General features: G+C 40.6%; 1 protein-coding gene across 1 annotated transcript in view; it reads right to left on the bottom strand.

Moving 5' to 3' along the window:
* Positions 1 to 19,957, bottom strand: part of LOC132833643 (CTD nuclear envelope phosphatase 1-like) — a 48,615-nt gene that overhangs the window by 11,785 nt on the left and 16,873 nt on the right. Inside the window, exons 2-7 of the mRNA XM_060852071.1 lie at positions 19,811 to 19,877; positions 15,496 to 15,614; positions 7,428 to 7,499; positions 6,463 to 6,579; positions 5,337 to 5,448; positions 983 to 1,067 (exon numbers count right to left, since the gene is read on the bottom strand). Of these exons, the coding sequence (XP_060708054.1) occupies positions 983 to 1,067; positions 5,337 to 5,448; positions 6,463 to 6,579; positions 7,428 to 7,499; positions 15,496 to 15,614; positions 19,811 to 19,877 (572 nt within the window). The remainder of the gene's footprint in view (positions 1 to 982; positions 1,068 to 5,336; positions 5,449 to 6,462; positions 6,580 to 7,427; positions 7,500 to 15,495; positions 15,615 to 19,810; positions 19,878 to 19,957) is intronic.

Here is a 19,957-nt window from a genome sequence, read left to right as displayed (position 1 = left end):
CGCGGCAACCAATTTTGAAAGAAGCCGACAGGCTGCCCACCTTCTTCACCCTCTGAGAGCCCGACAACCCGAAAATTCGTCCTCCGACCGTGATTTTCGATGTCATCGATCTGATCTTGCAAAGCCTGCACTTGCTGTTCCAGCACCTGGATCTGTCCGGACGAGACTCCATCGCCGCTCCGAGGAAGCGGTTCGACCCGTCACCTCCTCCATTTGCTCCGAGGCCCTGGAGCTCCCGCTCATGCTTCGGCAGCATGGACACGAGCCCGGATCTCCTTGACCGCAGCCTCAACCTTCATAGTAAGTCTCACCATCACCGTCGCCAATTCCTGAGAGTCTGTCATGACCCCTGGTGTTCGGGAGAGGCTGCTACTGCAGCCTGTGGTGCGCCCGGTGCTGCAGGGGAGTGTCCTCCTCGCTGCTGTTTGCTCGCTCCTTTCCCTTTTGGCATCCTTCACACTCCCAATTATCAACGAATACGTGCTCTTCAAGTTTTTAAATGAACAATGCCTCCATATACGTTGGCCAGGGATGGTTAAAAAAAAACCCAATGTGCCTTGGCTATTAGGCAGAGCTGTCCACGGCCATCTTCTTGAGTCCGTTCTTTTGGTTTTTAATTATAGAAGAGTAAGGCACTGCCAGCGAAAGAAATTGAAAATATGTACAGAAAATGCTGGAAATAGTAACCAGGTCAAGGATTGTTCTGGAGAAGGTAACCGAGTTAACATGAACAATATCAGGTGGTATATATATTCACTGTAGCACTGGAGTAAGTTGTACACTTTTTAAAATAGTGCAAAGAAAACAGAGTCAGCCACCTAATGTCTTTAAGTGGCTAGGGCAAGAATTCTTTGAGACAATTCTTCTCTCAAAGCCCTCGGAATATATTCGGAATTGTTAAATAAGAAAAACTGTACCAGTTTTTGGCAGCATTAGAGAATCGCAAAGCACACTGTAATTAGTAAATTCGCAGTTAACTTACCTTAATGCATCAAGCATAGGTAACAGGTTTAATAAAGCTGTATCCCCAGGATCACTGAACCAAGACTTTATCGGAATTGCATTATCTGTGTATGATGGGAAATTAGACAAAATTAACAACTTTCAGGAAATGACAAGAAAACGTCCACCCCATGTCTCCTCCATCCAGCCTGACCGATTATTCCACACATACATCACCGCTCTCAGATTGATGTTTGCTTTTTGTTTTAAATATTTATGACCACTCGTCCTATAAATTCTACAAGCTGCCTTATTTTAACAGGAATGATACCAGCTTTCATTATAGACATTAGAACATCCCATTTAAAGTAAGAGATATTTTTCAATCCACCTCAACTCAAAGAAACTTCGGCTGTCAACATGTTGTCTGTTTAATGGAGCTCATCTCAAAGCTGCAGAGCTTAATTAGTGAGGATGAGGTAAACTAGAGATTAACCATGGTCAGTGAAGCAGGTTTACTGATTGGCAGGTGTCTTGGACATGTGGCTCCATCTCAAAACAAAATCCAACAGAAATATTGGCCTTAATCAGCTAAATTGTGGATTGGTCTTAAAAATGATTGATATTCATGATTTACTTCAGCTAAGCTAATTTAATATATTTCTATGTGTAAATAAAAGTTCCTTAAACTCAATCATTATATCCTAAATGGAAGGATGTCTACTAAAACCTGTGCTAATTGCTCATCTGTCCATAGACCTTGGGAAGATTCCCTTTGTTCTCAGAAAGGACTTCCTCAAATTTTAAAAGAAAATTCAATGCTGAAGTCCATGTAAAAGATTCAATTGATATTAATCAACAAAGCCAAGATCGACACCAGTGGCCAGTGTGCTTCATATTTACATTACAATTGCAGGGGTAGACAGAATCTCTATTCATAATTTAATTCAGGTTGCAATCAGAGAATTAGGAATAGGGTACAGAATTTGTAGCTCAACACCATTCTCTTGCTTTCAATTCACCAAGCATCCACAGGCTAGGGCAAACAGAGTTCCAAACATTTACCATACTTTCAAAAAAAGTGGATTCATTACCATAAGGAAGTTTTGCATCTGTTTGAACTCCTGAATGGTACGTTCCAGTTTAAAATTGAGCCCAACAGGCACAATTTCCCGAAGGAAGGAAACAGATTCTCTTTATCAAAGCCTTTTAAGACCTCCATTGTATCACGCCTCAATCTCCTACACGTAGAAGAACACAAATCAAACCGGTCTTTCTGGTGTTTGCCAATAAATAAGAGTCACCATGCATCACAGAGAGCAGGTACTTTAGCACTCTGTGTTAAATGTGCTATAATTATGCAGGCTTCAAAAAGAGACAGGGTGAAAGACTACTTTTGTGTTTAAAAAAAAAATCTGCAGAATATATTTGAATATATTTGATGTAATGGAGATTACTCCTCTGGCTTACATATCCTTTTTCAACCAAATACTAAGTGTCTAAGTTCTAACTTTTGGACTAACCATCTTCAAAGTTCAAACAGATGCAAAACTTCCTTATAGTAATGAATCCACCCAAACTTGGGAAACATATTTCCCATACAGGTTGCGTTGGCCCTTGGAGAGATGCAGAGATGCTTGACCAGAAGTGATCATAGTTCTATTGGTTTTAAAATAGTTATGGAAAGGGGTAAGCCTTCTAAAAAAGTTCTTATTTAGAGTAAGGCAAGTTTTAATGGCATGGCAGAACTTTCAAAAGTTGATAGCAGTAGTTTGTTCGCAGGTAAAGACACAACTGACACGTTGAAGGCTTTCAAAAGTGTAATAATAAGAGTTCAGTGGCTTTATGTTTCCTGTTAGAGTGAAAAGTAAAGCTGGCAGAATTACACAACGGATGGAGATAGATATTGGGGTACCAGTCAAGAATAAACAAAAAGAATCATAAGATATAGACAGCTGGGATCACATGAATTTCTTGATGAATATAAAGATGGTAGGGGCATTCTTAACAGGGAAATCAGAAAGTCAAAGAGTGGATAAGGATGAGGTAATCCAAAAGAGATTCTACAAGAACATTAAGAGCAGAAATGAGAGCGAGAGCGAGAGCGAGAGAGACCCCTTAAAGATCAATGAGGTCACCTTTGTATTGAACCTCAGGGGATGGGAGACATATTAAATGAATATTTTGTGTCAGTTTTTATTGTGGAGAAAGAAATGTAACCGAGAGAACTTGGGGAAATAAATATGGAAATTTGTAAACAGTCCACATTACAGTAGAGGAAGGTCTTAGAAAACAAAGGTGGATAAATCTCCTGGACCTGATTAAGTGTATCCCAGGGCAGGACAGTTGATGTTGTTTACTTAGACTTGAGAGAAGCCTTTGATTTAGGAGAAATTATCCATAAGGTAGATTAATTAATAAAGTTAGATCTCATGGGATTCAGAGTGGGCTTGCCAATTGGGTACAAAATTGGATTGGTGATAGGAGACAGAGTGGTGGAGGAGAGTTGTTTGTTAGAATGGAGGCCTGGGGTCAGTGTGTTTCACAGGGATAAGAATAAAAGAGGCATGGTTAGTAAGTTTGCAGGTGACACCAAAAGTGGTGGTACAGTGGACACTGAAGAAGCTTATCTAAGATTACGAAGAGATCTGGATCAACTGGGTCAGTGGGCTGAGGAATGACAGGTGGGAATTTAACTTGGATAGGTGCGAGGTATTACGTTTCAGTAAAACAAACAAGGGCAGGATTTCATGTCGAGGATGTACAGGACGTTGGTGAGGCCTCTTCAGGAATACCGTGGGCAGTGCTGGCCACCCTGTTATACTAAGGGTATTATTAAGCTGGGCAGGGTTCAGAGAAAAAAAAAACAATCAGGATGTTACCAGGAATGGAGGGTTCAGTTGTAAAAGTAAGCTGGATATGCTGGGACCTGTTTTGCTGGAGCATAGGAGGTTGAGGGGTGACCTCATAGAAGTCTACAAAATCATGATGGACATAAATAAGGTGAATATCAAAAGTCTTTTCCCACAGGTGGAGTGTTCAAAAATTTGGGGGGGGGGGGGGGGGGCATATTTTTAAGGGGTGAGGAAAAACGTTTTTGAAAAGGGTCTTGAGGGGTAACTTATTTATTTTTTTTAAAAACAGTGGTTAGCATGTGGAACGAATGTCCAGTGAAACTCGTGGATGAGGGTATGGTTACAACGTTTCAAAGACATTTGGATAAGCACAATAGGAAAGATTTGGAAGGTTATGGGCCAAATGCAGGCAGGTGGGACTAGTTTAGTTTGGGAACATATTCAGCGTGGACTAGTTGGACTGAAAGGTCTGCTTCCATGCTGTATGACTCTGTAACAGCTCCTGGGGAGAAATTTTACCTATAGGTTGGGTTACACAGTGGCTCAGGTGGTTAGCACTGCTGCCTCACAGCACCAGGGACTCTGGTTCGATTCCCACCTCAGGCCACTGTGTGAAGTCTGCACATTCTCCTGCGTCTGCGTGGGTTTCCTCCGGGTACTCCAGTTTCCTCCCACAGTCCAAAGATATGCAGGTCAGGTGAATTGGATATGCCAAATTGCCCACAGTTAGGTGCATTAATCAGGGGTAAATGTTGGCGAATCGGGTAAGGGAATGGGTCTGAGTGGGTTACTCTTCAGAGGGTCGGTCTGGACTTGTTGGGCCAAGTGGCCTGTTTTCACACTGGAGGGATTCTAATCAAGGTTAGATAGGGAAGCTTGGGCTTTAGTCCCTTGGATAAAGATGACTAATGTAATAAAGATATACGGAAACATGACTGGTTTAGATAATGAATACAAAAAAAAAGGTGTTCTCGTTTGCTGATAGCACAAGGAATATGTATTTGAGGACTGAACCACGGAATTTGGGGAGGGGGGGGGTTGGTGTAGAAACAGCTGGAAGGAGGAACTTAATTTTTTTAAAAAATTAGCACTTGAGAATAAATCTACAAAATCATTGCTTATGAGAGTATCACAAAGACGACATTAAGGATTTTTAACAGAAATTGAAAGATCAGTTGAGGGAAATAAATTTGCAGAGCACTGTGGAAAAAGCAGTGGACTGAGACTAATTGGATTGTCCCACAGAGTTGGCATAGACTCAATGGATTGGATAGTCTCCCTCTGTGTCATAATGACTCCAAAATGGTCACAGCAAGATAAAAGCTGAAAATAACTTAGAGATAGAAAGCTACAATCATCGATTACACAGTACGTTAAAGGCTGAAATCAATAAAGGTTTCTAACGCAGAGAATTAAGGGACATGAGAAGCAATTGGAAAAGTGAAGCTCAGAGAGCAATAAGCCATGATTGTATTAAATACCAGATCACTGTCGATGAGTCATTTGTTCTATTGTTGCTTGTATTTATGATGTTCTTACCTGGGTGCCCCCTGTATGCACTAGGTGAATTATCTAATATTACAATGCTGGAGAGGTCACTGTGAATTGCTGCAAGGTCTTTCACATAGCTGCCCAATTCAAGTGTGCAGTGCTGTGGAAACAGAACAGTAAAAGCACAAAACTCCATTAAACATAAACTAAATAAAAATCCTCAACACACATCTACAATTCTGTCTTCCACAACTACTCTGCCTTTTCTCTCTATTCTGCTCATGAAGATATTGCAGGCTATGCTTGGCTAGGCACCATTTTGAACCTCACTTAAGTGAGCATCAATAATTCTAGCTAACTATCTTGTCATTGGGGTATTAAAGAACCATAACCTAGGCCCAACAATCAAATGAGCAAAGGCATATGGGTTGGCACAAGGGGTTAAGTTAATTTTTCTCCTTTAACCCCGAGGCACTTACATCTACAGTCTTGCTTTTCTGTTAAGCCTCAGTTCTGCTAAATCATGCAGACTCTAACTGAAACCAGGCAGCTCTGGAGGTGGGTGGTTACGGAAAAGGAGAAGTGGTGGAATATTAGAAAGAATTCCACAACCTGAAACTACAAGGATTTGGAGGGAAAAGAGGGGATGAGAATGGAGGGAGAAAAACAGAGAACACACCTCCTCCATAGTCATTTGTGCTCCCTTTGCATCACAGGCAAAGTATCTACCATCTTGCTCAATGCTTTCCATTATCTTACAACAGCTGTTACATTTGTCTATGTTAGAATTATTGTTGTGATTTTTAACAGTACAAACAAAACCTAAATGCTTACTTGAATTTGATTTTTTTTTGTGTCTCAATGCAAATTTCAAAATAAACAGGGCAATAAACTTTGTTAAAAGAAATATATACAAAGACAAGTGAACCCCAGTCAGTGTAAAAGCAGAATATTCAGGGCTGGTGTGAAGAGAGACAGCAAGCAAGCGAGCAAGTAAACACACAAACAAAAAAAGAAAGAGCTAGAGCACAAAAACGACAGGTCAGACAAGAGGGTGAGAGAAAACACATGACAGCAGAGAAAAGAGAAATGATATCAAACTTCACTCACAAGACAACGTTTCAGACATCTCATTACATTCTGCGCTGGTTATGGAGGATCTGCTGTTCCGTACCTGTCTGTAGTATCGTCGATTTAAGATTTTCTTGTTGTTGTCTAGTTTGTCTGCTACAGCTGCACCATAGATCTCCATACTAGCGGTGAAAATCACCAACTCATACCACTGGCTGGCCTGGCAAAAGTATACAGCCACAGCTCCTTACTACCATGAAATAATACACAATTCTTTTATCATTATAAAAAAAGCCTCATTTATTTCTTGGAAGGAAAAGAAAACAAAATTTTAGTAATAAGAAGTTTGAGGATCTCGGGGAAATTCAATGTACAGCTGCATTGCTTCCATGGCTGCAAGAAACCAATTATTACATCCGGCACCACCCCCACCCCAGAAACACATCATGTCAAAAAACAGCTAATACATAAAATTGTCCCAGTGCAAATGTAAATTGTACACTATGGGAAAAACAGTGATGCAGTTTACTTTAGATCAGCTGTTACAGTATACATGTGTACATTCTACTACCGCAAACTCAGACCAGATTGTAATCTTATTCACATTCACTGAAAACAATTAGGATTACAAAGCATCTTGATCATAGTAAAATAAGCATAAAAGAGTTTGAATCAGTTGGTTTAACTGTAAACATACTTTAAGTACAAACTGAAGAGTCACACCAAATGATTGCTGCTTTTGAGAATGTAAAAATGCACAATAATTGCATTGCAAAAGACAAATTAAAAAAAAACATACAATGGTATCCTACTGCTCAATGAACCAAGCCTCCAGCCCTTCATTCCTGAATTTGGACTGACTCGAGTTCATTCAATGCAGTCACACTTAATTATTGCATGGCTAAAAACTTAAACTTTTGTACTCATTTTGTAGTTTTCTTAGAACCAAATCCCTGCATGGATGCGTGCACCCATGGACGAATACCCCTGTATTCTCTTCCTCATATGCATTTTTGTTTTAAAGTGAATTGGGATTTCAAAATTCACTGCCTTTTTCAACTGACTTACCACTTCAAGAAAGAAGTCCACATGAGGCCTTTTATGTACAAAAAATCTGATTGGATGCCTGTCAACAAGTACCTGAAGAGAAGAAGAATGTCAACCCTTAAATAAAGTATCCAACCTTAAACATGCAACACATAAATCAATATTCAGCAAAACATCTGAAGTTTAAAACCAAAACCAAATTTGGGCCTAATAATGCAGCATTTCAAAGACAACTCAATGAATCTTGCAATAAATTAGGAGAAAGTACCAGAAACTTCTTATTGCACTACTTATTGTCACCTCAACTCAATACAACTTCTAACAAATTTGTTGACCATCAGTACTTCAAAATCATTCATTGTGCAGAAAAGAACCTTTAAAAAAATTTTTTACACTACATTTATCAGAGACATCTAGAATGGTTCCTCATCAGCTGTTTTTTTTGTAGTACCTCCCCATGTAGTCCAGCAGCTTGGCTGAACTTTTATTCATCAAGTTATACTAACAGCACCACTGGCAATAACCTTTCTACCCATTCTTAACACATTTATGTACAGGCCGTGGGGTGGAGGCAATATTGTTGGACTAGCAATCCAGAAACATTGACCAATATTCTGAGGTCATGGGTTTGAATCCTACATCAGATAGCAAAATGTGCATCCAAACAAAAGGGCAGCCATGCAACCATAGCTCCTTTAGGGAAGCAATACCGCTGTCGTCACCTGGTCTGGCCTACAATTGACTCAATACAACAATATGGTTAATTATGAACAGCCTGAGTAAACAAACACATGCACACACACCACCCAAAAGGTAGAGTTGAATTTTCATGCATGTAGTACTAATTACAGCACCTCAACTGTTTCTGTACCATCAGGCCACACACCCAACATATACTTGTGGAGCGGTAATTATTTTCAGCTAAATAGGCCAAAGCCTAGTCTTTGAACCCTCCACAAATTCTTTATCCCTGTCATTAGCATCCAGCCTTTGCCTTTCTTGAAGCTGCAGCGCTAATCCAACCATCCCATATCAAGTCAAACTTAATTTGTTAACCCAAAAACTGAACCTTGGTCCGTAACAAAGTAAACATTTTCACTCATTTGATTCTGGCCACATCCACACCCCATACCATCTAACCTCATCCAGCACTACACTGTTTCCACCAACAACACAAGTGACTATACATTCAGTCTCCTATGCCACACACTCCAGAATCCCCTCACTGAATCTTTCTGCTTGTATCTCCATCTCCAATTTTAAATTTATAATACATCTCTAAGCCTTTGGACACACCTCAAGTTTTCTGTTAGATTTTTCTATTTTAAATAAAGGATGCAAATATCATTTTTCTGAAGTGCAAGTGTGTGCCACTTGTACAAGCTTTACGGTTCAAACATCACACATTTCAAAGTACAAAGTCTATATTGCTACTGCTGAGCATTTATTACACTCTGGAAAAATGTGTGTATGCCCACCATAACTCATCATCCAAATCCAAATCTATGGGACAACTCCTCCTGGTACTACATCATTTGACTCATTGCTCTTTTCCCATGAGAAAAAAAAGTTACATTTTACTGTTTACAGGATGAAAATAGGAAACATTTGTTGGAAGTTAACACTTAAACCAAGAACATTGTTGAGCACTAACTTCCTGTTGTACAGCCACATAATGGATCTGCAGACCATACAGCCATCCAAATTATAAGCAAAAGCAGGCCATTTGAATGCTTAAGCCTGCTTTTGCCATTCAATAAGATCATGGCTAATCTGTTAATTTCCACATTTCCATCAGTCCTCGAGAGATTCTTCTTGGACAATAACATCAAGCATTATCCGCTTCAGCCTGAAAAATATTCAATATCCTGTTACTACAGCCTTCTAGACAGAATATTCCAAAGTCTCACAACCCTCAGAAGAGAGTTCTTGTTTCCACAACCCACAAAGGTTAAAGTGCCTCCTAATTCTAGACTTATTCACAAGAGGCGACATATGGACCTCGCCAAGACAATTCAGGGTCTTATCCACTCTGAAACTCCAGTGGAAACAAGCCCAATCTATACAATCTAACATCGAGGCAAAACACTATTCCAGTTATACCTTCTCTGAACTAACTCCAATATATATCCTTCCTTAAATAGGATGCCTAATAGTGTCCACAGTATTTCAGATGTGGCCTCACCCATACCCTGTACAGTTGAACCACATGTTCAACTTCCATCATAAAAAAAGAATTGGATGCCACTTGTTTCCTTAATTACTTGTTGTACATACAAACTAACATTTAAACTTTCAACACTATTACACCCAAATCTCTTTGCAACGTGGCATTTTGCAGCCTATTTAAGTAATACTGTTTTCTTTATTCTGCCTGCCACAGAGAGCAACTTCAAATTTTCTCGTATAATACTGCACCAGATGATTTTCGCCCACATCATTCATCTATCCACATGTTTGCAACCTCACATCCTGTTCACAACATGCTTATCTTTGCAGGTGACACAAAATTTACCTACCACACCTTCACTCCCCTTATCCAAGTCATTGATATAAACTGGAAAACGCTGAGGCCCCAACAGAGCTAGTCCAGTAGTAACCATTTAACTACTGTCATAAATACGCATCTGGTTCACCAATGTGCTCTGGGAAGGAAATCTGCTCTCCTTAATGGTCTTGTCTACATGTGACTCCAAACCTAAAGCAATGTGACTCAACTGCCCGCTGAAATTACCTCGCGATCACTCAATTCAGGGGTAATTACAGATGGGCAATAAAGGATGACATTGCCAGGGATGATCACGTCATGAATGAGTAACAACAAAAATAGGGACACTACTTTGGTACTCTACATTGTAACAACCTGACAATCAGAAAAAAAGACTTATTTATTCATACTGTTTTCTGCAAGGCACTTAATCTTTGATCTATGATAATATGCCATCCCCTACATCATGAGATCCTGCTTCATGCAATCATCTTTTGTGTGAGATCTTGTCAAATGTCTTCAGCAAATCCAAGTATTGTACACCTATGGGCTTCCTTTTATTCACAGGACATGCTGTTCTTTCAAGGAATGCCAAGAGACTGGTTCCACACAATTTCCCTATCACAAAACCATGCTGACTCTTACCGGTTACCTTGAGATATTCTAAGTATCCATTTACAATCCACCTGATCATTAATTCTAACAAAATCCCATAACAAATGCCAAGTTAATTGGCCTTTTGTTTCTTTTTTTAAATGCCTCCCTTCTTTCTTGAATATTAGAGGTGTATTTCCTGCTTCCCAGAACGATGGAAGCTTTCCGAAATTAGTGAATTTTGCAAAGTTAATGTCAGTACATCTAACTACCTCATGAGCCACTGCTTTTAAAACCCTAAAATGAAACCCATCAGGACCGAGGAACTTGACAGCCCACAGGTCCATCACTTTGCTCGACACTGCTTCCCTCGTGATTGCAACATCACTCAGTTGCCCTCGCCATTCCACATCCTAATTTATAATTATTATTGGAATACTTATTTTTATATCCTCTACAGGAGACAGAAGCAAAATATTTGTTCATTTCATCTGCCATTTCCTTATTTACTTTTTACTCCTTATTCAATACTCATCTTTCTTTTTTAAAAAAAACCGTAGAAACTCTTGCTGTCTGTTTTATATTCCTCACTAGCTTCCTCTCATACTCTAAATCATTCACTATTGTTTTTAATGCTCTGCCCAATCATCTAATAACCACTCACCTTTGCAAGATTACACACTTTTCCCTCAACTCTCTAATTGGCTATTGATACAGTAGGAATACAATTTTTTTTAATATTCCAAAATACCCCTCAAGTGCCTGCCACTGCCTCTGAATTGATCCAGCTGACCAGGCGAAAGCGAGGACTGCAGATGCTTGAGGTCAGAATCAAGATTAGAGTGATGCTGGAAAAGCACAGCAGGTCGGGCAGCACCCGAGGGGCAGGAAAGTCGACGTTTCGGACAAAAGCCCTTCCCGATGACTCCAATCTACCACTCTTCTACCCCCAATTCCCCCCGCCAGTCTAGTTTCCCAGTTCACTCCAGCTAGCTCAGCTTCCATGTCCATATAGATGCCCTTACCTAACTGCTGTTCCTGTATCACAAGCTTTCTTCTTTCTTTGTCCTGTATTGCATTACTGGTAGGGAGGCTGCAACCATTTCCACTAGCAACTATGATCCCCTACCATCTTCATCTTCTATAAACTGCTTCTACATCCTAGTTCTCCTGAACAGAGGTAATTTCTAATTACTGCTCTAATGTCATCTTTGATTATCATTCCTCTCACTCAACCCTCACTTGGTTTCCTACTCTTCTTGAATGTTATATACTCAATACTCAGAACCCAATCCTTGTCATCTTGCAGAGACACCTCCGTAAGTGACTTGCCAATCTACACGTTCAGCGATCGTGATTATTTCCCTGAGATGTAGGGGCATCTCAGTAACCTACAAAATTCTAATAGGATTAGACAAGCAAGCACAGAAAAGGATATTCCCAATAACCAGGGAGTTCAGAAACAGGGGTCACAGTGTAAGGATATGAGGTAGGCCATTTAGACAGAGATGAGGAGAAATGTCTTCACCTAGAGAGAGTGGTGGTTTCCTCCCACAGTCCAGAGATGTGCAGGTTATGTCAATTGGCTGGAAAGAATCCATTTAGCCTTTAGCTTCTGGCCAAGCTCTCCGCAAGAACATTTAATTAGTGCCACTTCAAATCTCCTTAGAATTATAGTATCCTTACAATGCAACCAGAGGCCCATTGAGTCTGCACCGACCCTCCAAGCAGTACCCTACTCAGACCCATTCCATCCACGTATTCACCATGGTTAATCCACCTAGCCTGCACATAGTTATAGCTGAGAGTGTATTGACAGACTTTTGAAGATGCTGTGTGTGCATGTTATTTGTTCCTTCTCCCCAGGCTGCAGTCCATTCCCTTCACTGCTCCACAGTCCCAGAGCGGTCCAAGTCCCAAATTCTCATCTTACAACAAAACCGGAGGCTACACCCAAAATATCACTTCACGTTACCACACCTGAAACACAGCTTAGCAAAATTCCAACAACTCTGGAATAGTCACTTGACATGGCTGACAGGAACAGCAATGCTGTTTGTGTGAAATGAAACCACAAGGGTGGGGAAAGAGGAACTAATGCTGTTTTAAAAGATTAGAATTGCAGTTTTTATTTTATGTTCTTCCTTCGCACATTTAATCACTTCATTTCACTCAGCACAGGAAAAGCATTTTAAATATCATGCAGTCACATGACTGAATCAGAGAACGTGGAGTTAAACTGTTTATATAACAGCTTCAATAGACCATATGACAGAGCAGCAAAACTGGGCCATTTGGCTCAGCAAGTCTACTCCGCCATTCAATCATATTTGATACTTTTCTCAACTTCATTCTCCTGCCTCTCCCCACCACCCTCGATCCCTTTACCAATCAAGAACCTGTCTATCTCAGTCTGAAAAACACTCAGTGTCAGTGAGGGTCTCCACAGCCCTCCACCACAATGAGCTCCACAGATTCACCACCCTCTAGCTGAAGAAATTCCTCCTCGTCTCGGTTCTAAACGGGTTTCCCCTTCACTCGGAGGCTGTGCCTACTGGTGGAAACAAGTACTCCACGTCCACTTTATCCAGGCCTCTTACTATTCTGCACATTTCAACAAAGACTCTCCCACCTCCCCCAACCACCTTATCCTTCTAAACTTCATTGAGTACAGACCCAGAGTCCTCAACTGCTACTCATATGAGAAGCTCTTCATTTCTAAGATCATTCGAGTAAACCTCCTCTGGACCCTCTCTAATACCAGCAACCCTTCATTAGACACATCACCTAAATCATTCACAACATTAGGGCGGTTTCATAATTACAATATCCTAATGAAAACCAATCAAGGCCAAAATAGGCAAACAGCTGAATAGCACCAGATCTACTCTTAAATGACCTCAAACAAGACAACTATATATTATGAGCCGGCTAGACAGCAGTAACCTTTATATTAAAAGCAGACAAAAAATGGGACTGACTAAGAATACAGCCTCAAGGTTCCAGGGTTTTGAACAAATAACAGTACTTGTCAAGTTAGAACAGTGATAAATTCCCTACATTTATTGGTGGTTGTAAGTTCCGTGAATAAATCTGGAATTAAAATTTATTCTCAGAAATATAGTGACCATGAAACAATGTAAAGACACTGCTGGTGTCACTGATGTCCTTTAGGAAAGGAAATCTGACACCTCTATCTGGCTGACAGTGACTACAGTTCACATCACTGTGGCCAATATTAAACTGTCCTCCAAAAACGGCCGAGCAAGCCACTCAGTCCAACTGCCAGAGAGGCACACATCACACAAATAAATAAAACTCTCATGTGTACTGATATACTGTGACCAAATAAATGCAATCAAGTCATATACCTTGGATTTCTCAGCAACTCTTACAACTAACACTTCTGGCCCCTAAGTAAAAAGACACAATGAGTCATCATATCTCACTAAACTTCACAAGGAATTTTTATTCTTCACTTTTGTCTCAAAATTCCCTCTCTAGAGCCGTTATCATTGACTTATACACTTAATGGTAAGGTCCTAGGGAGTGTTCATGAACAAAGAGACCTTGGAGTGTAAGGTTATAGCTCCTTGAAAGTAGAGTCGCAGGTAGATAGGATAGTGAAGGTGGCGTTTGGTATGCTTTCCTTTATTGGTCAGAGCATTGAGTATAGAAGTTGGGAGGACATGTTGTGGCTGTACAGGATGTTGGTTAGGCCACATTTGGAATATTGCATGCTATTCTGGTCTTCTTCCTATCGGAAAGATGTTGTGAAACTTGACAGAGTTCAGAAAAGATTTACAAGCATGTTGCCAGGGTTGGAAGATTTGAACTACAGGGAGAGGCTGAATAGGCTGGGGCTGTTTTCCCTGGACCGTCGAAGGCTGAGGGGTGACCTCCTAGAGGTTTATAAAATCATGAGGGGCATGGATTGGATAATAGACAAAGTCTTTTCCCTGGGGCTGGGGAGCCCAGAACTGGAGGGCAAAGATATAAAAGTGACCTAAGGAGCAACTTTTTCACGCAGAGGGTGGTGCTTGTATGGAATGAGCTGCCAGAGGCTGGTACAATTACAATATTTAAAAGGCATCTGGATGGGTTTATGAATAGGAAGGATTTAGAGGGATTTGGGCCGAGTGCTGGCAAATGGGACTAGATTAGGTTGGGATTCAAAGTTTGTGAGAATTAGGTTGGGATATCTGGTCAGCATGGACATGTTGGACAGAAAGGTCTGTTTCCGTGCTGTACAACAGACACATGGAAGTTTCTGTTCTGGGCAATCCTTTACTGGGTTCACAATACTGCACTCAAGTATTTATTCACAGACACTGCCCCAGTTTTTTTTGCCAACAGGTAACTTCAAGCTGAAATCTTCCTTACCTGGGTATTTCCTGAGTTCGAACTTGCTCAGTTGCATCAAGTAGTTATTGTTTGCAACCTCTTCTCGCTCACCTTATTGGAAGCATTAATGCTCACATGCTTCTTCCAAGCCCCTCACGATTTCCCAAAAACGGAACCCATTTTCTCAGCTTCCTGCACTTAGCCGCTTATCACTTCCTAAAGCTTCTTCCTGTGTCTGTTAATATCAGAGACACTCAAGTAGTCTTGACTCCTTCTGTTCAAGGTAGTTAAAAAATCCTAACATGGCGTCTGCCCTGGTCTCAGTCTCTTCCATTATCTGTTTCACCAAGCTATTCCTCACAGCAGCTTTGAGCTCTTCAGTGAACCCTGCCCTGTTCTGAGTGACCAAGTAAAACCTCAGACATTATGTTCAACCTTTATCACAGAGCAGAAGTGAATGTTCCAGTCGAACCACTCCGGAATTTAATGTGCTGTATGACATTTTACCAGAGGCTTCCCCTGGTACAACTGGATGTGCACGGAATGGATTTAATTACACGAACAACTGTGAAAGAGATTTATTCTTAAAACATTGTTGCATCTGTTTCAAATCAGAACTCAAAAGGCTAAGATAATCGTGTCCAGGCTCCTTCACTGTCTCACCTTTAGCATGAAGTCTGGTGGTGTGCCCGGCCTCACTGCTGGTTTTAACACGCCATCATGATGCGAGTGGATTAACGTTTCATCTAAATCTAAAACTAGGATTTTTCTTTTCATTTGATCTGCAAAGATAGAGAGAACAGGAAAGAGTAAGGTTTTCAGTAGTGGAAGTCATGCTAAGGTTTGAGCAGACATCAAATGCAGCTGCATGGCGTCCCTCTGACCAATATAAAAACATCAAATCCCAAGAGTAATAAACATGCCAGAGCTTCAAAGCAATCAAAATTCAACAAGTCAGATTCCAAGACTGCCTGTAGGGATCAATCCAATCCAGCAACATCCAAGCATTTCTGGAAACGCTGTGGCATTGCCTTTTGTTCTGTACTACAGTATCATCTTGTATTCCTAATTTATTTTTGTTCCACTATAAAAACTTTATGAATGCACAGAAATATTTCCCCTTTCAACTGTCCATTCCACTTTCCAAACTAAAAACAGCCAACATTTGCAGCAGCCAAGCATATTTTGGCCAATTCGTTGACAGCATACATACTACAGCTCCAAACCATAGGATTTCACCAAAAACCAAATTTCAAGGGACATCAAAAGGAATCAAAGTGAGAGTTAAAACTAACTGTACAACCAGCCATCCAACTCCTTAAACCCCAAAACAAAACTTTTTGCGTGCCAGACTAAATTTAATCGGGCCCTCTCTGTCCAAGGTGGCGAGCATTTTCCTTAATCGACAAAGACTTTAATTTGTAAGACAAAGCCGTTTCCACTACAGCAATATTCAATTTTTAATTCCTGATAAACAGGTCCCAAAATAATAGTTGTCAGCTAAACTCCAAAGAAAAAAAGTTGTTATTTTTAAAACTGGAGCCAAGGAAAAGCAACCATAAAAGATTTTAAAGTTAAAGATGAAAATCAGGTTTGAAAAAGGTTAACAAAGTGGAACATGCTGAAATTAAATGAGAAGATGGGAAAATCAGGGGGAGAAGAAAAAGGGACAAACAGCCAAACTGAAAACATTTTTTATGTGGCTGGCTTTTACAGGATTTGTTTAGTGAGAGATCTGGAAATTCTTCAGCTGGAAAATCATTTCTGCTGATTGCAGCCTAAAGGATTAGCAAATCAAAAGCGCATTGTTATAGCTCACTTCAAAATAAAATCATAGTTGAAATCCTTCTAGCACTCACAGGACTCAAGAGGATAACAGACTAAATTGGTACCATAATTGAAAATTCTGGATGTAAGTTTGCCCGCTGAGCTGGAAGGTTGATTTTCAGAAGTTTCTTCACCATACCAGGTATCATCAGTGAGTCTCCAGTGAAAGCACTGTGTCAGTGGCCCACTTTTTAGTTATGCGTTTAGGTTTCCTTGGGTTGGTGATGTCAACTCCTGTGGTGATGTCACTCCCTGTTCTTTTTCTCAGAGGGTGGGAAATGGGATCCAAGTCAACGTGTTTGTTGTTAAAGCTCCGGTTGGAATACCTTGTTTCTACAAATTCTCCTATGTATCTCTGTTTGGCTTGTCCTAGGATGGATGTGTTGTCCCAGTTGAAATGATATCCTTACATACAGATGAAGGAGGACACTAGTGAGAGTGGGTCATGTCTTTTTGTGGCTAGTTGATGTTCATGTATCCTGGTAGCTAGTTTCTGCCTGTTTGTCTAACATAGTGTTTGGTACAGTTCTTGCAAGAACTTTGTAAATGACATTAGTTTTGCTTGTTGTCTGCATGGGGTCTTTCAAGTTCATTAGCTGCTGTTTTAGTGTGTTGGTGGGTTTGAGGGCTACCATGATGCCAATAGTCTGGCAGTCATTTTCAAGACGTCTTTGACGTAGGGGAGAGTGGCCAGGGCTTCTGGACGTGTTTCTTGACGTAACAGCCCTGTTCACATCAATCAACATCAACCTGGCCAAGCAAACACTGACTACACTATTAGAAGAACCAAAGACACAACAATAAACACCACCAACTTCATCAGCAAGGACAATATTGTCAAGTTAGTGCACCTGTGCCTTACCACCCACTTCACTTTCATTAACAAAACCGACAAATGAATGGAACACACATGGGATCTCCGATATCAGGGTTCTTAGCAGAGGCAGTAATGCAGAGACTCAAACAAACAGCTCTGCCAACCATCCAACCCAACCTTTGAGTCCACTATGTGGATGACATCTTTGTCATCACTAAATGAAACAAGTGAAAGAAAATCTTCAAGACCATCAATAATATCCATATTGGCATAAAATTCACTAAAGAGGAAGAAAACAATAAACTGCCATTCCTAGTTGTCACAGTAGAGCTAACAGCCATTAGGGAACATCAAACCAACATCTACAGGAAAACAACACATACAGGCCAAAAACTGAACTACAGAAGCAATCATCCCAACATCCACATTAGAACATTATTTCCACAAGCCACCACTGCAGCACAGAGGAACTATGAAGAGCAGAGGAAAGTCACCTATACAGCGTATTCGAAAAGAACAGGTACCCAATGAACACAGTCCGCCGATTTCTCAGCAACAAACCCGAAGAGGCAGACAAAATGTGTCCAGAAACCCTAGCCACTCACCCCTACATCAAAGACAACTAGCCACAAAAAGACATGACCTACTCTCACTAATATCTTGACATACAGATGAGGAAGGACACCACTTCAACTGGGACAACACATCCATCCTAGGACAAGCCAAACAGATGTGCATTAGAATTCCTAGAAGCATGGCATTCTAACTGGAACCCCACTAACACACACATTGACTTGGACCCCATTTACCACCCTCCGAGAAATAGAACAGGAAATGACATCACCACTGAAACTGAAATCACCAACCCAAGGAAACCTAAACACAACAGAAAGCGGGTCACTAACACAAGTGCTCCACCAGAGGCTCACCGATGATGTTACCTGGTATGGTGATGAAACATTTGAAAATGAATCTTCCAGCTCAGTGAGTAAACCTACGTCCAGAACCTCAACCTGAGCTACAAAGTTTCTCAAAACTCACTAAGATTGAAAACTAAATGAAACCCTACATACTCACCACACTCCTTACCACTGAGATAACATGCTCATGTACTTTGCAAACTTTGTGAAAAGGACTACGTTCCTCCAAGCACCATTATTCAAACTTACATTTGACTATTTTTTTCTAAAACAAATAACAGTGTTTACCACCAGCTAGGGTTTCCAAATATTTTTCCTGAATAAAATTACTTGATCTGTTCTGACAATTTTAGTATCACCAATGACATTTCCAAAAAGTCTTCCTTTCTACTGAACTAAGAATTCCTCCCAACTGTAATTGAAATGAACTTCAACCATGTCCAACTAATTTCTAGCAGTTCTGCCCTCATCTCTATTGCTCCCCATCTAGAATCAAGGTAGAGTTCCTCCTGTCCTCACACTTATTCCATCAGTCTTCATAAGTCAACTATCAGCCTCTATTTCCACCAGCTCTAAACACATCTTCATTTCTTTTCAAATCTGCATTCTGAAGGGACCCTCAGAGGAGCGTATTTGGTGATGTTATCATCTTCAATACCTTAACACCTTACCATGTGGAGGTGATGTCACACCTGTCTCCTTACTTTCTCCCTCCTGGCGTCTAAGGCCCAAGCACCCCTTCCAGCTGAAGCTGCATTTATCTGTACATCTGTTAATTCAGTCTATGGCATTCACTGCTCAGAATGCAGTTTCCTCTACATCGGGGACACCAAACACAGATGGAGTGATTGCTTTGCAGAACACTTTCACTCAGTCCACAAACAAGACCCAGAACTTCCCACTGTTTGTTGTGTAATTAATTGCCTTGCCCTCATTTCCCTCCTTGGCGTGCTGCAACATTCCAGTGAAGCTCAATGCAAGTTGGAGGACAGCACTTCTCTTCCAACTAGGCACATTACAGACTTCGGCTCTAAATAGAGTTCATCAACTTTAGACTCCGATTTCGGTCATCAACTTTGAAATTATGCACATTCTTTCCTTCAAACTGAGAAATTGCAACATGGAAATACAAAGTGCTCATGTCCAATCTTGTCTGCAGGCTCTCACCAGACATGATGCAAGCAGTGAAAGGTTCATGGTTTCCAGTTGGCAGAAGCACTGCTCTTTTCCTATTACAGGACAGGCAAACTCAAGGTCTGCTAAAGGTCCTTCCAAAACGTACAACCCTCAAGTCATGCTAAAAGTGCTGCGAATTTTAAAATTGATACTCAATGTCACAATCCAATCAGGCACTGAAAAGAATTTACTTGCCCCCAAGAAAACAAATTAAATCGCAGGATCAGATGGTACTTACTTATTCTGACACGGGAAAGAGGAGATAGAGGCAAAATGTCATAGCGAACTGTCTGGTATTGGATAATCTACAAAACAAAAAATATTAAATAAGAGATTAAGGCAGCATTCTTTCCTGAGCACAGAGGGGTGGTGATTTGGATGATTT

The sequence above is a fragment of the Hemiscyllium ocellatum genome, chromosome 37, assembly GCF_020745735.1.
Source record: "Hemiscyllium ocellatum isolate sHemOce1 chromosome 37, sHemOce1.pat.X.cur, whole genome shotgun sequence".
Classification (NCBI taxonomy): Eukaryota; Metazoa; Chordata; class Chondrichthyes; order Orectolobiformes; family Hemiscylliidae; genus Hemiscyllium; species Hemiscyllium ocellatum.
This window is presented reverse-complemented; position numbering and strand designations above follow the sequence as displayed.